Source organism: Pyrus communis, chromosome 15, assembly GCF_041283825.1.
Source record: "Pyrus communis isolate YQ-2024b chromosome 15, ASM4128382v1, whole genome shotgun sequence".
NCBI lineage: Eukaryota > Viridiplantae > Streptophyta > Magnoliopsida > Rosales > Rosaceae > Pyrus > Pyrus communis.
This window is the reverse complement of record NC_142579.1, coordinates 31,848,294-31,862,831: the sequence shown is the minus strand read 5'-3', so window position 1 is coordinate 31,862,831 and position 14,538 is coordinate 31,848,294. Positions and strand designations below refer to the sequence as shown.

The window sequence follows — 14,538 nt, the reverse complement described above, 5'->3', positions numbered from 1 at the left end:
AATCGATGAATTTTAAAACACGAACAGTATAACATATCAGCAAAAAAATCAACACCAAAATTTGAGATTTGTAGAGGGCGATACTAAAAAGCAAAAGACCACATTCATATAAAACTAGGGCATACTGATCCATTAAACTGGGATTCTGGATCACATACTTTTACAAAATGTGGTTGCTCTGTAAATCTGGGAGAGAATATTCCTAACTCAAAAGAAAAAAAGAAAACAAAAGAAAGAGCCATAATCCTCCAAAAGCAACCATTTGGTTAATCACTTAATATCCAACATGTAACCGAAGTCTTCAGCAACTATTTCTGCACCTTTTATCTATTAACATTACTACCCTCTATGTAAATATTACCCAAGGTGTTCCTGCAGATCTCTAATCCCACCCATCCGCAACAATAATTTCATAGCTTCCGTAGCCGTTTGGAACAGCAGCATCATTGTAGGTAGCAGCAGACGTGCCAGCGGAATAATCTCCATAGCCATATCTGCTTGGACCATAATAACTGTCATGCGCATATTGGGAGTCCCCACGAAAGTCATAGCCACCAAACTTACTGCCACCAGACCTATTGTTCCGACTGCCACCAATGCTATAAGTCTGTGATTCGCCCTCAGCATATTCGCTCAGCCAGCTTGGAACCTCCTGGTTTGATTCCTGCATCAGCTCCATGAGTCCCTTTGCAAGTGGCTGGTTCTTGGCATTGAAGAAAGCAGTTGCAAGACCAGAATTTCCAGCACGCCCTGTTCGTCCAATCCTGTGAACGTAGTCATCTATGCTTTTTGGCAGGTCAAAGTTGATGACATGGGAAACATGGGGGATGTCTAGCCCTCGCGAAGCGACATCAGTTGCAACCAATACTGGAGTTTTGCCACACTTGAACGATCTCAATGCTTGCTCCCTCTCCTTCAAAATTGGCAAGTCAAATAATACTTTAGATAGCATCAAGGGCAGACAATAAATTTTTTTTACCAGTCCAGAATAACATGTTTAACCTAAGTTTTGAAGACATTGAAACAAACCCCAAATGTCGACAATTGCAAGACAGCAAAAGAATCCATACAACTACAAAACCTCATTGTACTTGAAACAAATGCAGAAAACATTCGATAACTATACAGAATAAATGGTGCACACAACCACAAGAATTTCATATAAACAATAAGATATCTGGAATAAAGAACAAAATGTTAATCTAACCTTTTGCACTTTGTCACCATGTATTGCTATAGCTGGAAAACAATTCACGCGTAACCAGTTTTCTAAAGAATCTGCGCTTCTCTTGGTCTCCACAAACACCAAGGTTAAAGCAACCTGAAGCACGAACAATATTAACCTCAGCATCAGATCTTGAAAAGTATCAATTTCCAAAAACCATAAGATGGTTAAGAACATTCTTCGATAAAAAATATAAAATTAAAAAAAAAAAAAAAAAAAAAAAAACGATATCATTGCCAAATCAATGCTACAGTCACAGCTCGAGAATTCTCAAATTGTCATCATACCCTTCCATGAGCTCCATGAGCCTGGTGGCTATGAAGAAGCTTCATCAAATGGCTTCTTTTGTCCACATCCTCAATGAGTTCAACTTTTTGTGTGATGAGACCTGTGCTTGATCCAACTCTTCCAACAGCGAGAAATATGTAGTTTAACAGAAAATCTGCAGCAAGCCTCTGCAGAAGATGGTAATTATAAACACAAACAAATTAATGAATGCTTAGTAAATGCTTATCGCTAGCCACAAGATTTTGATTGATTATCGAACCTAAAAGAGAACAAGCATGCAATAGCAGCTAGAATAAACCAACACACCAAGCATAACATCTAATCACACGAAAGAGCAGTTTAATTGGTGCACCTGTATTTCATCTGGAAATGTAGCACTGAAAAGCAACGTTTGTCTTGCACCAGAGCAAGGCATGTCCATTTGTTCAACAATCCTCCTTATCTGAGGCTCAAAACCCATGTCCAACATCCTATCAGCCTCATCTAATGCCAAATATTTGACATTTCTCAGCGAAACTCGCGACCTCTCAATCATGTCCACTAAGCGCCCAGGAGTTGCAACAAGAATATCACAGCCTCTCTCCAGCATACGCAACTGCAGAGTCAAGGATTACCAAGCCATCATTACCAATGAACACAACACAAAAAACGATACCATAAGTCTTCCGAATCAACACATCTAAATACATTACAACAAAATAGAGCAGTACAATCGTAAAAACACAAAAAGAGAAAAGGCAATGACAAAACACCCTCACTACCCTACACTTCACTAATCTTAAACACAAAAATGTTTATATGATTCACGATATTTCTTTCAAGTGCACGGAAGCCCGAATGGAGTAAGCTAGCTTTATATCAGTAGCCAAGAAATGAATAAACACATCATACTTCTTGCAATGATAGCAAATCGACACAAACTTCAGAGCAGAAAATAACTTGAAATCGACACAGACCTGCTGAGAAATTGGAGCTCCACCATAAGCAACAACAATCTTCACCCCACTCTGATAACCAAACTTCTTAGCTTCATCATGAATCTGCCCAAAAATTTAAAAAACCAACCCAAAAAAGAGCAAACGCCAAACAAAATTAAGCTAAAATCACAAACCCATTAGCACATGAACTTCAAACATGGCCACAATGTAGCAAATATTTACATACCTGACCAGCCAGCTCTCTCGTCGGAGACAAAATGAGGGCGGTAGGGCACACAGCACGATCCCCGGCGCGAGCCGGCGACCACTCGACGCCATTCTTTAAGACCCCATTGATGATGGGGAAGCAAAACGCAGCCGTCTTGCCGGACCCGGTCTGAGCACAGGCCATCAAGTCGCGGCCAGCCATGGCTATCGGAATAGCGTGGCGCTGAACCGGCGTGGGCTTCACGTACTTGCACCGCTTGATGTTTTCGTTCAAACACTCGCCCAAATCGATCTCGAGAAACGTGTCCACGGGCGGCGGAATGTCCTCGCCGCTCGCCTCCACTGGGATGTCTTCGTAGGCTTCGGAATTGATACCGCCATTGCCACCGCTTTCTTCCTCAGTGACTTTGAGCTGATCAAATTTCTCAGAGACATTATCAAACGGGTTTGGGGGCGGTTGTGCCCAAAAGTGACCGCCACCTCGTCCTCCGCCGCCGCGACCCCGACCGTTCCGGTCGGCTTGCTTTCCGGGACGGCCAGTGTAGCTTTGCCTAAAGCCGTACTGGGTGGACTCGATTGGGGGCACGTAACCGTAACCATACGAGCCGCCGCCAGTGTTTCGGAGGTGCGGAGCTACGTAGCAGTTAAAGGGCTTGCGAGTCGGGTTCCGTTTTGACTCGGTTAAGGAATCGGAACAAGGCATTGTCATCTGTGATGGTTTTTTTCTGTAAAACAAATTCTCAGATGAAAAATGGAGATAAAACGAAAGATCTTATACAAATGTAGAGAGAGAGAGAGAGATTAAGGTTTCGGGGAGCCGTACGGACGGAGGTTTGGCTCGAATATCGAAAATGGTGTAGGTATTTTAGAGAGATAAAGCACGATGGAGACGATGAGAGAAAAGGATGCAGTGACAGTGTGTAGTAAAATCACTCTCTTTCTCTCTCTTGTTTCTCTTTCTCTCTCTGAAATACGTACACCATTTTCGCACGATGGCGCGATGGAGAGATGGATGGTTTTTTCGCACGTTCATTTAATGCGCGCATGCTGAGCCCGCGAATTTTTGTTCGCCGATTTTTATTCTTTTTTGTTTTTCTCAACGGCCCTGGTTTCGTGTGACGTGGAGGCCTTTTTAGGATCCCTTTTAATTGGGTATTACGTATTCAGAGAGGATCCTCCCGCACTTGGATTCTGTCATGAGTTAATAGAGAAGATTCTTCTTATCAATTATCCTAGATCGTTGAATTTTTATCCAACGGTTACAAATAGGGTATCTCTTTAAAGTTATAATAATTGTAGTCGTTGGATAAAAATTCAACGGTCCAGAATGATTGATGAAGAGGATCCTCTCCATTAGCTCAGGAGAGGATCCAAATCCGATCCTCCCGAATCATCTTTACATGATTTCAGAGATTCGTCAATCACATTCCTTCATTGTATATCATGCGATCAATTTTTTTCAGATACTGTTTATATTTAATTTTAAATAAAAAAATTTACAATGATTTATGACTGCACGATATACAATAAACGAATGTTATTTGAGGATCCTCTCTTTTTCGTATTGGAGAGAAATTTTTCAGTGTGATTGAAATACAAGATAGTACACCACCTGTCATTATACAAATGATGAGATATGTGTATTAAAAAGTTAATAATTTAAAAAATAAAAATTTTCCACTATTTACATAAAAACATGTAATGTACCACCGTGTTCCCAATAAAACAGTAACAAGGCCGATCGTTTCTCAAAAAAATATCTTTCAGGTGGTGATGTGGCTAGTTGCTATGCTGGGAATTGTAGGACGTTTTCGTGCTCTAACGCGCACTAAGAATGCGAAGTGAACTTCTGTATTGAGAAAACCAACCGCCATGAGCACTTCCAGCATGCTGGGTAGCCCCGTGGACAGGGAGCAAATCCAATCCAATTGCCTCCCAAACTAGCTCCAGCCCATTCGAGCAATTGGGTTAAGGGGGAGCCCATAGGAGAGGGTAGGCATGAGTTCAAGGCCCAAGTGCCTAAGGGCTTTGTGATGCAATGTTGATGTCAACATGGCGTCAGCCACGTTATAAAAAATTTTGCATCAGGTGAGTGCACCACACGCGTGCATGGGGGCGCATTACAGACAATATTTTAGGTGGTGGGGCATGCGCGTTATAGTCTGAAAGTGGTTGTTACTAGGTGCAACATGGCACCCTCTTAGCCGTTGGATTTCAATGGCTTTTTTTTCTGGACCGTTCAATTTCCAATGATAAAAAAAAAAAAAAAAAAAAAAAAAAAACAATAAAAATTTCAAAACTCCCCCAATAGCTAGATGACATGGCACAATCTGAGCTATTCGATTCCAGATCAAGAATCCACGTTTTTGAACTTAAATTTTTTTTATTTTAAAAATGATATGTTACCGTTATGCCACGTGGCACAATCTGAAGGGTTGGATTTCAAATTTTCTGTAATCTAATGGTAGAAATCCTAGTATAATAACACGTGGCATAACGAGACCGGTTAAAAATCCTATCCGAAATTACAAATAAAATTATTTTTTATTAATAAAAAATACTAATATTTTATTACCTATTGTCATGGTTATTCAGTTTAGGAGTGGAGATGTAAAAGACAATTATTGTTCATTAAAGCCAATTACTATTCAATAGAGGAGATTCAATTAACAATCGCCATAGAAGGCCTTCCTATAAGTGCTCTTACGTGCATGTTGTGACTTTTGGCTAAGTAGCTGTCCTAAACCCTATGTGGCCCCAATAATACTCTCTGAAGTTTCGTATTCCCTAAATGTTTTAACTGAATTCGAAATTTGACGATTAAAAAGTTTTGAGTATTTTATACTTTTAAAACATCTATAGACCTTTTTATAGAACAACTACATCATCACAAAATACGAATACAAATTACAAAGTCATATGGAGATAGAGTTTACAAGTTTGTTTGAAGTGCTTTTAAAATAGCTGAAAAAGTATTTAATAAAAATGTTTTTGAAACTAATACTTAGTAAAAATTCAAGTAAATCTTGAAAAAACACTTAAAAGTACTTCATGGAAGAAGCAAGTGTTTTTGAAATCCAAAAACATTTTCTAAAAGCGCTTTTGGTCATATTAAAAACACTTTCAAACGAGTCATACATATATCATTCCACCAGTTGTATGAAATACCACCAAATTCTGTATTCCGTTGCAAAAAGTTTGATGCTCGCTTTTGTGTACTCAAGTTCATCGATGTCACGAGCACTGTAGTTTGTATTCCTATCCACGGATGGTGACTCCATGAACGACGAGGTCAATACCTGTGATTGACTCATTGTGTGAATAAGCTAGATAGCCAGAGCAGTGTTCCACCCGCTTGCATGATAGTTCGAACTTAATCCCGCTGTATAATAGTTATGAATAGTTATTGACTCCCGGGAAAAGGTAGAAAAATGGAACCTACTATGGGGCATACATTAAATATGAAGAATGAATACAAAAGATTCAATCTTCATGCAGGGTAGAGATTTTACAGGATCGGATTGTGGCGTGGCATACTTTGATATGGACGCATATCAATTCCGTCTCGAGAAATCTTCGAAGAGTTCTATCCCGTCAGTAGAATGTCCGATTACCAGACATTTTCCTCATTAAGTTTGTTCGGCCATTTCAGATCCAGTCAATAGATGCTTCTCTTCCTCCTCAAGTCTTTCCAACCATTTCAGTCCTAGATCACACCCGGCTTTCGCAGCAATCTGGAATCGTTCTCTTGCCATCTCTATGGGATCTGTTATGCTTTCCTTTCTGGCCAAAGGACCCCTCTTTGAAGCAAACTTCGTCACAGATTCTGGGATTTCAGCACCTAAGACGTGCAATTTTATCATTAAGGGTAGAAAAATCATTACAAAATTGGCAAATGAAATGTAAATTCTTGGTGCTGCCGCACTGTCATCTCCTATGAGGGAATGCAGAAAAATAAAATATAGCCATGCCAATTGTTCGACAGTTAGTGATAATATCACTATCCAGAACCCCCTTTTTTTTTTATTTATAGAAAGATCGCAAAAAACTACCAGTAAAACTGTGAAACTCCCAAATCATCCTTCATAGTTACACATCCTTCATAGTTACACCAGCTATGAATATGAGTGGACACCAAGTTTCACGTAAAACAAAAGAAGCGTGGTTGGAAGAACAGACCTCTAAGAAGAAGAGATCCAAATGCTATAGCTGCAGCAGCATGTCCCTGCATATATTAAAAGGAATAAAAGCAAAATGGTGCACTAGTCCAACGCGAGAGAGAGAGAGAGAGAGAGTTGCTACAACTAATAAATTATTTGGAGAAACAAGGGTTTGGTATTACAAAGGCAAAATGCAACCATGTTTTGGATCATGAAACTTAAAACTCATTTTGGAAGTGGAAGAAAGTGTCTACTCAAGCCAAGAAATACGAAAGTGTTAATTTACTCGTCTATGTAAATGTCATAATAGCTCATCAAGTATTTCTAAGCCCGTTTCAAAGATCACCATTTTTACAAAACAAAAATCTACAACTACTAAAGCAATTTAAGTTTGTTTAAACAATGTCCATTTTTCCATCACCAGTACTTAGTTTCCACCCACATGCATATCCCTTGTCGATGATCCATTGTTGAAACTGAGTAGGGAGTAGTAGGAGCTCGTTTACCTTATCTGATGCCCTATAGAAACACCATAACGCGGAAGCCATATCTTTTTTCACGCAGTCTCCCGTCAGATACACAGAACCCAGAAGGTAAAGAGCACCTGGATGCAACTAGAACATAGCGAGCTCAAGTAAGGCTTTGAACCACATTTCAGAATCATTATAATTTGTATCTGCATTGTGAAAATATACCTGGTCAACAGCCTTCTCTATATAATGGAAAGCTTGCTGATCTGACTGGACGTATTCATTCTAACGGAAAACCAAAACAGTTGGAAAATCAGTAATAGGGGTGAACTCAAGAACGGAAATCACTAAACTTCATAGATTTTGAAAACATAAACTATCGTTAAGAAAGCTAAACTGATCCATACCAAAAATAAATAAATAAATACAAAACTTCTATACTTCAAGTACAAACTTCTTAGAATTCTTACATCAACTCTAAGACGACAACCGAGTTCGTACTGTGCATCCGGATCACCCATATCCGCTGCTTCAACTAACAAGGCAGCTCCTCTGTTATGACAAAAAAGACGAAAATATAACTTACATGACCTACTTTTCCTGTTCGTTTATTTTTTTTTTCTTATCAAATGCTTATCCAGGTGCTCTAAAATACAATACAGTGTAGTAATGTAGGGAATGCAGACCATCACCATCAGTGAAGCAACACGAAAAACACCTAAACGAATCGATTAAAACTCCGAGAAATCACACTTACATAGCTTTGCAGGCTCCCGGGACATGGTATTTCAAATGCAATTTGGACAACCAATACCTGGCATGGGTATTCGAATTGTCAGCCTCCAAAGCCAACTCAAAATTCTCCTTTGCTGCCTGATACAAATTCAAACAATAAAAACTTTAAAATAAAATTTAAAAAAAATAAATTCATAAACAAAAAAAAAAAAAAAAAAATTCACAAATGGGGTTTGAGAAAAATACATAATTTACGTCAAAAATTAAAAATTAAATCCAAATCCATAAACAAAAATACAAATTCACAGATGGGGTTAGAGCAAATACACAATTAACATCAGAAAATAAATTAAAAATTACCCGTAAGAGAGGGATGAGGCGGCGATCGTTGAGCTCGCAGTAATCGATGACTCGGTCGACTTCCTTAAGGGCACTCCAGCCTTTGGCTATCAACTCCATCGCCTTCTTGTTCCTGCTGTGCATCTCTCTCTGCAAAACAACCAAACCCATAAATGGTGATATAAGCAGATGGAACTATAAGTGAGAGATTCGGCCGGAATGTAAGCTTGGGAGAGTGAGAAATGTGTACGGACTCGTTGGTTGAATTGGGTGAGTCCATTGGGAGGTTTCAGTCTGAGCTTCTTCAGCAGTTGCCTCTGCATCGTCTGTGTACCGTGTGAGTTCTAGAGTGAGAGCGAGTGAGAGAGAGAGAGAGAGAGAGGAAGAAAAAATTAGAGTGAGAGAGGGTTGGTGGAGGCGATGGGACGGAGTAGCGGCGAAGGTTTTGGCGGAGGAGAAAGACGGTTGAGAGGGGAGAACAGGAGTGATTGATTCAAAGTAGTAATTTTCCTACCGAGTACGAAATCCGGGTCTTTCTGACCCGGATGTAATTAAAACTCAAGATTTATCTCATCCTTTCAGCCTAAAAGTAATTGGGCTTCGGTCCTTTTTGGCCTGTTACAAATCGAGGCCCGTGACCCATAAAGTCCCGCAGCGCAAACACGGCGATCAAAAGTTTTTTGGTTGAGAGGTGTTATCACACTCATTTTTACTTTTCTTATAGTCTATGTTAATTTTTATTTTTTGATATTCTTCAAATCATTTGATCCGACATCGAAAATTGAGAGAATTGTATGGGAGATAAAAAACGAGTATGTGGATAGTACCACTCTTTTAGTTATGTATGTGTTGGAGCAAGATTTCTCACAAGAAGAAATGCCTCTACAAATTCGTTGACCACAATCCTCACGTTCGCCGAATCCTTCGCTAGAGATGCCACCGAATAGTCTTCTTCAGTAGCTTGCCCGGGTGGTACCTGGAAGAGATACTCCGACGCTCAAGTCAATCGATTGATTTTCTATTCTCTGGATCTTCTCGGGTTCTGATTACGTACCTTGTTCTTTGGCTCCTCTCCCTATTTATAGGATTGCATGCTTGAGGATCAAGCACCACAACCAATCCTCCTTTCCCACTTCTTTAGTGGTCATCTGTCATATGACTGCATACTTTGGGAACAAGTACCACGACCTATCGCCCTCTCCCACTTCTCCTCCATAGTGGGGTAGTTATCTAAGCACGTTCCCTTATGTCCGTATATTTCTTGTGGGCTTTTTACCTTGCACAACACTTTCCCCTTTGATGATTGGTAGTGGCCCATGAGTCGAAACTAGATTTTATCCTCCCACAGTATGACACAAAAATATAAAAGCATTAAAGCGCCTAGGAGAAAACCACTTCAAAGTGTTTTTTCATAAATAACTTGAGTTTTTGATAAAACTTTTAACATGTTAATATTTCAAGTAAAAAAACGCTTATGAGGATAATATTTCATAGACAGTAAATCTATTAGCAAACTTTATTTTAACCGAGATAACTAAAATAGTATGTTTACAATTATACACTTGAATTCGAATATTTCACAACACTAAAATTATTTAAAATATTTTCGCATTACCAAATGTGATGAAACTTCTAAACACGAACTCTCTCGTTCACACTACCAATACTATGACATTTCTAAAATCATTTGCTTTCACATTACCTATTTGATGAAATTTCTCGTCGTCCACACCGCATACTTCCAAATTGCCAGTTCAACACCTATCGCTGACACATGTCATATTGAATAAACACTAGGCCAAATCGCAAACCGGAATTCAACACTTGGCAAACTATAAGTGGCTCACCTCACTTATAATTAATTATTCATATCAATAAATTTATATATTTCTGTTATTTATTTGGTTTCCTCTTTGTTGGGAACATCACATAAAGTCTAGGATGTGTTTACGAATTCCATATGTTCATACATATACATATTCCTAACTTTACAATATAATCTCTATAAATTTATTTTTTTAATTCGACTAATTCCTCATAAACGTAAGTATAGCGAACTTTCTCATCTTGTAATTAAGTTAAATCTCTATATTAAATTTAAATACGAGTTGTATAACCAATACGCGATTGATTCCTTCTAATACAAGTCATGGGTTCCCAATTTATACAAGTAATTTGAATATTAATTTTTTTATCGTTTGAACAAAATTATACAAGTCATCGACTAATTCCTCATAAAATATTGTTTTTCGGAGTCGACCACATAGGATCTTGCTTTTTCTTGATAGGACCACGTGTCGGTCTTCTAACATAACAGGACACACGTGGCAAAAGATAAATTGTCGGAAGCCCAAGTCGGTCATTCCACAATCCACATCACCCGGTTAAACAGGAGCTTTGGAAATTTCGGTTGTACATTCGGAAAGAGTAGTTGCGTTTGAAAATTAAAGCAAAAAATTCAGCCAAAAGAAAAAAAAAAAATCAGAGAGAAATGGGAGCGGTGAAGAACATCTGGAACGCCATGGAGGTAGCTGAGCAAGCTTCAGATTGCTCCACCTCTCAGATCCATTCTTCTTCCTTCTCCGTCGACCCCTCCCTCCCTCTCTCTCACATCTCACCCCTCATCATGTCAGTCTCCCTCTATCTCTTTCTCTATATATGTATATATGCTCAATTTCTACGGCCTTCAGTTTCGTTTTGTGCAACTTGTTTTAGCTCAGATAAATAATTGATATTTATATATACATTTTTTTGAAAATCCAGTTTGGTGGATGAGAAATTGCAGGAAACGAGAGGAAAATATGAAAAATGGATTCAATTTCGTTTTTTTTTTAATTAATTTGTCTACTTTATAAGGAGTAAATTTAATATTTTAATGTGTTATGTGATTGAATTTGCAGAGAATTGTGCAAGGATCTGTTTAAGAAATGGTCAAATTTGGAGAACTCTCTCTTCTCCGTGGAGACAGTTTCCGGCGGCATCACAAATCAATGTGAGTGCTGTTCTTCTTCTTGTTTGTTGTTTTTGGATTCTATGAGCTAAGAGAAGTTATCGTTTGTGAAAATTTGTTATCGAAAAACAAAACTTTGAGTTCGTTATTGTTCATTCGATTTTTCTGAGTGTTTTATGGTGTAGAGCTGAACTGAGTTAGTGATCGTTGATATATGCAGTGCTGAAGGTGACTGTGAAGGAAGAGAATGGAAATACCGTGTCTGTGACAGTGCGGTTGTACGGGCCTAATACCGATTATGTTATCAATAGGGAACGCGAACTGCAGGTAGTTTTGAGAAGTTTTGTAATGTTGTTTTGTAAGTCTCCGTTGTGGTCCGGTTGGCTGCTCATTTACTCAACTCTCACATTTCCTTTCTTTTAAAGTTGTGGTTAGTTTATTTTATAGGTAAAGCTGATCTGAGTACTTCTTCGTCTACTTGGATTATGCCCCATTTGCAATTTTTTTTAATGTAACTGCCATAAATTCGTGTTTCTGTTGATGTTTATATGAGATGTCTTTCTGACTATACTGATTGTTTATCTTTACTTATTGGTGATGTTTTAATTGTATGCTTTGCTTTGTAAATTCTCACTGCATATTGTCTTCAGGCAATCAAATACCTCTCCGCTGCCGGATTTGGTGCAAATTTGCTTGGAGTTTTTGCCAATGGGATGGTGCAATCTTTTATCAATGCACGTACACTAGTCCCATCAGGTAGCTTCGGTTATATGTTATTTTTAAAGTAAGGTTTTTTGTTAAAGAAGCTCGAAGGGAAAGCAGAAAATCAAGTAAACAATATAAAGAGTTCTCAGGTTTTATACAACGCTTAAAAAACAGATGGACTAATTCACCCCTTTACTCCACCACTTCCACCCTTCAAAATCTTTTCTCATTCGGTCAGTGGATAATCTCTTGGTCAACTCTCATTTTGAAATAAATGTCCTTTGAGGCAATTGAAACTGGCATACAAGTTCAGGGACAGGAGGTCACTTTCGTTGAAGTAAATCATATGCATTTTCAGGGTTCTTGCTGAACTGAATCTGTCCATTGACATGATTTTAACTTATTCCCTTCTTGGCAGACATGAGAAATCCAAAGCTGGCTGCCGATATTGCCAAGGAACTGCGCAGATTCCATCAAGTGGAAATTCCAGGTTCCAAGGAACCTCAGTTGTGGATTGACCTGTTCAAGTTCTTTGAGAAAGGTTATCTCTTAGTCTTACCTGCCTCATATATGTTATGTTCTAAGTCTTGTTAGCTAAATTGATATTAGGCGGCTGGAAGTGGCCTGATTTTCATGGGCGGGTTTACAGCTCATATAATTTTTAACATAAGTTCATACATGTAAGTTTTCTCATGATTGAGTCACCTTCTCATTGCAGCATCTGCTCTTGAATTTGACGACAATGAGAAGCAGAAAGTTTATAAGACCATTTCATTTAGTGAAGTTCACAATGAAATGATTGAGCTCAAGGTATCACCACCATCATTGTTTACTCGGCTATCCTTCTAATCAACTTAGAAAGTATGTAGAAATTGGCATAATAATGATGTGTGGAAGGCAAATGCAGAAGTGATTTAACAATGATATGTTGATGAAACGATAAAGGAATATATTTATTTGTATCAAAAAGTTTGTTTCCAACTGTCATTTTCTGTTTCTGTGTTGTTTAATGTACTTTGTGCATATTTACCTAGATGTTTCTCCTGATAATGGAACAGGAATTGACAGACCGTTTTAACGCTCCAGTCGTTTTCGCTCACAATGACTTGCTTTCTGGAAATATAATGGTTAATGACGAAGAAGGTATTCCACACTTATTTTCACCGTCTCTTATCATTGACTGCTAAAAAGAACTTTATCTTCCTATGATGTTAAAAGAATAGTCAGAATTCAATCCTGCTAAATATCTGTTCGTGATAGTTGCCTAGGGGCTAGGGTTATGATGTCTTCCTGTGCCCACCATCGTTATTGGATGTCCAAGGTGTTCAGAAATGAAACAGAATGAGATTTTCGTGATGGTAGTTTTGGTTCCTGGTGCTTGAAATAGAATTTGGACATGCATTGGGGGGAAAGCTAGAATAGATTCAATTTTTCGTTTCATAACTTTATAAAATGAAAGTAATATTGTTTTCACTTTTTTCCTTCCACTTACATTGATTTTTCTGATGAGTTTCCAGACAAACTCTACTTCATCGATTTTGAGTACGGATCATACAATTATAGAGGCTTCGACATTGGGAATCACTTCAATGAATATGCAGGCTATGAATGCGACTACAGTTCGTATGTTTTCTGTTTCTTGTTCTATCTTCTTTTCTTTTATTTCATACCATCACGATCTTATGGGATTACCTTTGATTGTTGAACACGGTGTCCATGCAGATGCCCGAATAAGGATGAACAATACTTCTTCTTGAGGCATTATTTACAACCTGAAAATCCACTTGAGGTAAACTGGTTTCAAATTAATAATTCTGGCGTTAATTGAAAGGCGGAGTTAATGTTAACGGATGATAATCTACTCCTTAAGTTTTCATTCATATTTTCCATACCAACAGGTATCAGACAAGGAACTTGAAGCTCTCTATGTTGAGACAAATACATATATGTTAGCTTCACACTTATATTGGGCTGTATGGGGAATAATCCAGGTATACCTCTTACTTATTTGTGCTTCTCCTCCCAAACCATCAAATTTATCGCCGACTATAATTCCGTTCAATCGTATACAGGCAAAGTTTTCTCCGATCAATTTCGACTATCTTGGTTATTTCTTCCTGCGATACAATGAATACAAAAAGCAGAAGGAAAGATGCTTCTCCATGGCAAGATCACATCTCGCGCAATGTGAGACCGGGTTAAACATGAAGGCGCAATAAGTAGGTGTTGGTATGTGATGAAATTGTAGGGAGATTATTATTTTTTTTTATACCAATTTTGGAAATGTTGTATTCTTTTGTAGCCAATTGTTAGATGAAAAATGAAAACAAACATGAACAAATAATTGGCATTCAGGAGCTTCCCGAAGCAGTGTAATGCAGAAACTTATGTATCTGATATGTGTAATGTTTTTCTGTCCTCGGATTCATGTACAACAGTTTTGAGTTTTCGTGATTAAATTTCTCGAATTTTAGATCACCGAGAGAGGTGGCAGATCTCATAATTGTTGTTCGTTTAAGCG

At 38.3% G+C, this 14,538-nt stretch overlaps 3 protein-coding genes across 5 annotated transcripts; 1 reads left to right on the top strand and 2 right to left on the bottom strand.

The window, feature by feature from the left end:
• Nucleotides 1-84: 84 nt before the first annotated feature.
• Nucleotides 85-3,655, bottom strand: LOC137720111 (DEAD-box ATP-dependent RNA helicase 37-like). Its single transcript, XM_068459126.2, has 6 exons — nt 2,678-3,655; nt 2,470-2,553; nt 1,866-2,108; nt 1,513-1,680; nt 1,208-1,321; nt 85-913 (listed from the first exon to the last, which is right to left on the bottom strand). Exons 1-6 carry the CDS (start codon nt 3,365-3,367, stop codon nt 383-385), a joined length of 1,830 nt encoding a protein of 609 aa, XP_068315227.2. The 5' UTR covers nt 3,368-3,655; the 3' UTR covers nt 85-382.
• A 2,275-nt stretch (nt 3,656-5,930) lies between these two features.
• LOC137707992 (uncharacterized) lies at nt 5,931-8,883 on the bottom strand. Of its 3 annotated transcripts, none has more exons than XR_011064755.2 (9): nt 8,617-8,833; nt 8,384-8,512; nt 8,046-8,161; nt 7,759-7,840; nt 7,514-7,573; nt 7,325-7,432; nt 6,838-6,883; nt 6,171-6,499; nt 5,931-6,040 (listed from the first exon to the last, which is right to left on the bottom strand). XR_011064755.2 is itself a non-coding variant. In XM_068446955.2 (8 exons), exons 1-8 carry the CDS (start codon nt 8,683-8,685, stop codon nt 6,288-6,290), a joined length of 822 nt encoding a protein of 273 aa, XP_068303056.1. In that variant the 5' UTR covers nt 8,686-8,883; the 3' UTR covers nt 6,083-6,287. The 3 variants fall into 3 exon arrangements, 1 of the variants encoding a protein (XP_068303056.1); XR_015956682.1 differs by having other exon boundaries at nt 8,613-8,786; XM_068446955.2 differs by lacking the exon at nt 5,931-6,040 and having other exon boundaries at nt 6,083-6,499; nt 8,617-8,883.
• Nucleotides 8,790-14,452, top strand: LOC137714851 (putative ethanolamine kinase). The gene is made up of 11 exons (XM_068453983.2): nt 8,790-10,990; nt 11,263-11,354; nt 11,533-11,639; nt 11,963-12,068; nt 12,436-12,558; nt 12,736-12,827; nt 13,076-13,160; nt 13,535-13,640; nt 13,740-13,806; nt 13,916-14,008; nt 14,090-14,452. Exons 1-11 carry the CDS (start codon nt 10,854-10,856, stop codon nt 14,234-14,236), a joined length of 1,155 nt encoding a protein of 384 aa, XP_068310084.1. The 5' UTR covers nt 8,790-10,853; the 3' UTR covers nt 14,237-14,452.
• Nucleotides 14,453-14,538: the final 86 nt, after the last annotated feature.

What these genes read in the sequence shown, in the direction of transcription:
- LOC137720111 (XM_068459126.2), bottom strand. Translation starts at nt 3,367, where the DNA reads ATGACAATGCCTTGTTCCGATTCCTTAACCGAGTCAAAACGGAACCCG. An exon ending in CGAGAGAGCTGGCTGGTCAG is followed by an intron (nt 2,554 to 2,677) that starts GTATGTAAATAT and finishes ATTTTTGGGCAG; the next exon opens with ATTCATGATGAAGCTAAGAA. An exon ending in ATGGTGACAAAGTGCAAAAG is followed by an intron (nt 914 to 1,207) that starts GTTAGATTAACA and finishes CCAATTTTGAAG; the next exon opens with GAGAGGGAGCAAGCATTGAG.
- LOC137714851 (XM_068453983.2), top strand. Translation starts at nt 10,854, where the DNA reads ATGGGAGCGGTGAAGAACATCTGGAACGCCATGGAGGTAGCTGAGCAA. An exon ending in CACATCTCACCCCTCATCAT is followed by an intron (nt 10,991 to 11,262) that starts GTCAGTCTCCCT and finishes TTGAATTTGCAG; the next exon opens with AGAATTGTGCAAGGATCTGT. An exon ending in ATAGGGAACGCGAACTGCAG is followed by an intron (nt 11,640 to 11,962) that starts GTAGTTTTGAGA and finishes TATTGTCTTCAG; the next exon opens with GCAATCAAATACCTCTCCGC.
- LOC137707992 (XM_068446955.2), bottom strand. Translation starts at nt 8,685, where the DNA reads ATGCAGAGGCAACTGCTGAAGAAGCTCAGACTGAAACCTCCCAATGGA. An exon ending in GTTGTCGTCTTAGAGTTGAT is followed by an intron (nt 7,574 to 7,758) that starts GTAAGAATTCTA and finishes GTTTTCCGTTAG; the next exon opens with AATGAATACGTCCAGTCAGA. An exon ending in TAGAGAAGGCTGTTGACCAG is followed by an intron (nt 7,433 to 7,513) that starts GTATATTTTCAC and finishes GCTATGTTCTAG; the next exon opens with TTGCATCCAGGTGCTCTTTA.